The following is a 4,480-nucleotide window of genomic DNA, read 5'->3' as shown; positions in this document are numbered from 1 at the left end:
ATCATACTTAGGTGGCCTGGGTTTCACTGTGTGTTTGTGGGTGATTGTTTCCTGTCTCTGTGTGTGCACCAGATAGGACTGTAATTTGAGTTTCACATTTCTTGTTTTGTTAGTTTGTTCATGTGTACCTGAAAGCATTAAAAAAGTACCATGGAAAATTACCACGCCGCGTATTGGTCCTCTGATCCGTTTCGCCTCTCCTCTTCGGAAGAAGAGGAGGAAACTCGTTACAGAATCACCCACCACAATCGGACCAAGCGGCGTGGTAAAGGACAGCGACGACAGCAGCAGCAGCATCAACAACAGAGGCCACCATCACAGGACTCCTGGACATGGGAGCAGATACTGAACGGAGAGGGACCCTGGGCACGGGCTGGGGAAAATCGCAGCCCCAAAGCAGAGCTGGAGGCAGCGAAAGCTGATCGGCGGCAATATGAGGAGCCAGCACGGCAGTGCAGTGCGACAGGTACGAGAGGCAGCCCCAAATTTTTTTTTTGGGGCACACGAGGGGTGGTACTAAGCCAGGTAGCAGACCTGAGCTCACTCCTCGTGCTTATTATGAGCAGCGCATTACTGGTCAGGCACCGTGTTATGCGGTTGAGCGCACGGTGTCGCCAGTGCGTGTCCATAGCCCGGTGCGCTATAGGGCAGCCCCCGAGAGTGCCATGCGAGTGTGGGCATTGAGCCAGGGCGTATGGTGCCTGCTCAGCGGGTCTGGTCGCCGGTACGCAGTCTTGGTCCAGGTTATCCTGCGCCGGCTCTGCGTGCTGTGTCTCCGGGCGCTGGGAGGGTGCAGTGCGTCCTCTGCCTGCGCTCCGCTCGTACCGGGCAACTGTGGGAGTGGAGCCTAGGGGAGAGGTGCGTGTAGTAAGCACTAGATCTCCCGTGCTTACCCACAGCCCGGTTCAACCTGTGCCTGCACTCTTGAGGGTCCGGGCTCGAGTAGTTGTCCAGCCTGGGGAAGTGGTGCCAAGGTTGCGCACCAGAGCTCCAGTGCTCCCCACAGCCCGGTCTTTCAGGCTCCTCCTAACACCAAGCCTCCTGAAAGTCTCCCCAGCCTGGTAGTTCCTGTGGCAGCCCCACGCACCAGGCTGTCTCTCAGTCTCCTCCCTGCAGGTGCTCCCGCCTGTCCGGCGCCGCTGCCGGAGCGTTCCGCCTGTCCGGCGCCGCTGCCGGAGCCTCCCGCCTGTCCGGCGCCGCTGCCGGAGCCTCCCGCCTGTCCGGCGCCGCTGCCGGAGCCTCCCGCCTGTCCGGAGCCTCCCGCCTGTCCGGCGCCACTGCCGGAGCCTCCCGCCTGTCCGGCGCCGCTGCCGGAGCCTCCCGCCTGTCCGGCGCCGCTGCTGGAGCGTCCCGCCTGTCCGGCGCCGCTGCCTCCTGTAGCAGCTCCACGCACCAGGCTGTCTCTCTGTCTCCTCTCTGCAGGTGCTCCCGCCTGTCCGGCGCCGCTGCCGGAGCCTCCCGCCTGTCCGGCGCCGCTGCCGGAGCCTCCCGCCTGTCCGGCGCCGCTGCCGGAGCCTCCCGCCTGTCCGGAGCCTCCCACCTGTCCGGCGCCGCTGCCGGAGCCTCCCGCCTGTCCGGCGCCACTGCCGGAGCCTCCCGCCTGTCCGGCGCTGCTGCCGGAGCCTCCCGCCTGTCCGGCGCCGCTGCTGGAGCGTCCCGCCTGTCCGGCGCCGCTGCCTCCTGTAGCAGCTCCACGCACCAGGCTGTCTCTCTGTCTCCTCTCTGCAGGTGCTCCCGCCTGTCCGGCGCCGCTGCCGGAGCCTCCCGCCTGTCCGGCGCCGCTGCCGGAGCCTCCCGCCTGTCCGGCGCTGCTGCCGGAGCCTCCCGCCTGTCCGGCGCCGCTGCCGGAGCCTCCCGCCTGTCCAGTGGGGTCATTGAGAGGGGTTGCCATGGTGAGAAAGCCACGGAGGCGGACAAAGACAATGGTGAAGTGGGGTCCGCGTCCCGCGCCAGAACCGCCACCGCGGACAGACGCCCACCCAGACCCTCCCCTATAGGTCAAGGTTTTGCGGCCGGAGTCCGCACCTTTGGGGGGGGGTACTGTCACGTTCTGACCTTTATTTTCTGTGTTTTGTGTTTAGTTAGTATGGTCAGGGCGTGAGTTGGGTGGGTAGTCTATGTTTGTTTGTCTAGGTTTTGGGAATTTCTATGTTTTCGGCCTAGTATGGTTCTCAATCAGAGGCAGGTGTCATTAGTTGTCTCTGATTGAGAATCATACTTAGGTGGCCTGGGTTTCACTGTGTGTTTGTGGGTGATTGTTTCCTGTCTCTGTGTGTGCACCAGATAGGACTGTAATTTGAGTTTCACATTTCTTGTTTTGTTAGTTTGTTCATGTGTACCTGAAAGCATTAAAAAAGTACCATGGAAAATTACCACGCCGCGTATTGGTCCTCTGATCCGTTTCGCCTCTCCTCTTCGGAAGAAGAGGAGGAAACTCGTTACACTCTAGTTTTAGTTTCTGTCTGTAGGCAGGGATCAGCAAAATGGAGTCGTGGGCAGCTTTTACGAAAGGGGGGCGGGGCAGGGCCTTATATGTGTCGCGGAAGTTAGAGTAACAATGATCCAAGGTTTTTCCACCCCTGGTTGTGCAATCGATATGCTGATAAAATGTAGGGAGTCTTGTTTTCAGATCAGCCTAGTTAAAATCCCCAGCTACAATGAATGCAGCCTCCGGATAAATGGTTTCCAGTTTGCAAAGAGTTAAATAAAGTTCGTTCAGAGCCATCGATGTGTCTGCTTGGGGGGGTATATATACGGCTGTGATTATAATCGAAGAGAATTCTCTTGGTAGATAATGCGGTCTACATTTGATTGTGAGGAATTCTAAATCAGGTGAACAGAAGGATTTGAGTTCCTGTATGTTTCTTTCATCACACCATGTCTCGTTAGCCATAAGGCATACGCCCCCGCCCCTCTTCTTATCAGAAAGGTGTTTGTTTCTGTCGACGCAATGCGTGGAGAAACCCGTTGGCTGCACCGCTTCGGATAGCGTCTCTCCAGTGAGCCATGTTTCCGTGAAGCACAGAACGTTACAGTCTCTGATGTCCCTCTGGAATGCTACCCTTGCTCGGATTTCATCAACCTTGTTGTCAAGAGACTGGACATTGGCAAGAAGAATGCTAGGGAGTGGTGCACGGTGTGCCCGTCTCCGGAGTCTGACCAGAAGACCGCCTCGTTTCCCTCTTTTTCGGAGTCGTTTCTTTGGGTCGCTGCATGCGATCCTTTCCGTTGTCCTGTTTGTAAGGCAGAACACAGGATCCGCGTCACGAAAAACATATTCTTGGTCGTACTGATGGTGAGTTGACGCTGATCTTATATTCAGTAGTTCTTCTCGACTGTATGTAATGAAACCTAAGATGACCTGGGGTACTAATGTAAGAAATAACACGTAAAAAAACAAAAAACTGCATAGTATCCTAGGAACGCGAAGCGAGGCGGCCATCTCTGTCGGCGCCGGAAGGGAGAGGGGAGCAAAGGTGTAGGTTGGCAGGCAGGCTCAGGGGCAGGCAGAGTGGTCAGGCAGGCGGGTTCGGAGTCAGGACAGGCAAGGGTCAAAAACCAGGATTGCGAGAAAAGAGACAGGAAAAGCAGGAGCTGAGACACAAAACACTGGTTGACTTGAACAAAGAAGACAAACTGGCAACAGACAGACATAGAACACGGGATAATGGGGAAGATGGGCGACACCTGGAAGGGTGTAGAGACCATCACAAAGACAGGTGAAACAGATCAGGGTGTGTCCCCTTGTTTAGTGGTTCTGGGGTTCTTTCCTGGGATAATTTGTATGTAGAAGGACTGAGAAGCTTAGTTCTAGTGACTTTTGAAAATGACAATCTACTCTAAAATATATGAAAATAAAATGTTTATGCTGACACCATTTAAAATATAATTTCCATTTGTGTAGATCAGACGCAAAATCTCAATTTAATCCATTTTAAATTCAGGCTGTAACACAACACAATGTGTAAAAAGTAAAGAGGTGTGAATACTTTCTTAATGCACTGTACAGTAGGCTACACACCTGCTGTTTGAGTTGAGCACCTCAGTGGTGTGGATTATAGACTATTTAATTTCCTTAACATCAGAGTGGCAGCCACAATCATGCATGCCAGTTCAGTGCACATAGCGTAAAAGAGAAAAATAAAATTGAGAATACATTTACTTGGGAATTATTTCGTAGAACAAACATGCTTCTGAATATATTAGGTTATGTCATCTTCAAACCAGACCCCCCCATCCCCCCTGAGATTTTTATTGCGGATCTACACTGATCTCAAAAAGAACCTCTCCAGAATCCATATGACAGACATCTGTCACAGAGAAAGACAACTTTAACCCCCGACTAAAACGGATGGATAAGCATGCTGCATTAGCATTGCTACAAAATCTGACTGAAAAGATGAGATCTCTGATGATTATTCTTCTGATTCTGATCCTCAGCTGGAAACCTACACCTCTGAGGCCTAAGTGTAAAAAAGCC

At 54.0% G+C, this 4,480-nt stretch overlaps 1 protein-coding gene across 1 annotated transcript; it reads right to left on the bottom strand.

Annotated features, from left to right (window-relative positions):
* Positions 1 to 839: 839 nt before the first annotated feature.
* LOC127908523 (uncharacterized) lies at positions 840 to 2,438 on the bottom strand. Its single transcript, XM_052467061.1, has 2 exons — positions 1,541 to 2,438; positions 840 to 1,264 (listed from the first exon to the last, which is right to left on the bottom strand). Exons 1-2 carry the CDS (start codon positions 1,889 to 1,891, stop codon positions 1,016 to 1,018), a joined length of 600 nt encoding a protein of 199 aa, XP_052323021.1. The 5' UTR covers positions 1,892 to 2,438; the 3' UTR covers positions 840 to 1,015.
* Positions 2,439 to 4,480: the final 2,042 nt, after the last annotated feature.

Source organism: Oncorhynchus keta, chromosome 17 (assembly GCF_023373465.1).
Source record: "Oncorhynchus keta strain PuntledgeMale-10-30-2019 chromosome 17, Oket_V2, whole genome shotgun sequence".
Classification (NCBI taxonomy): Eukaryota; Metazoa; Chordata; class Actinopteri; order Salmoniformes; family Salmonidae; genus Oncorhynchus; species Oncorhynchus keta.
Note: the sequence above shows the minus strand (reverse complement) of the source record. Positions and strands in the feature narration are given on the sequence as shown.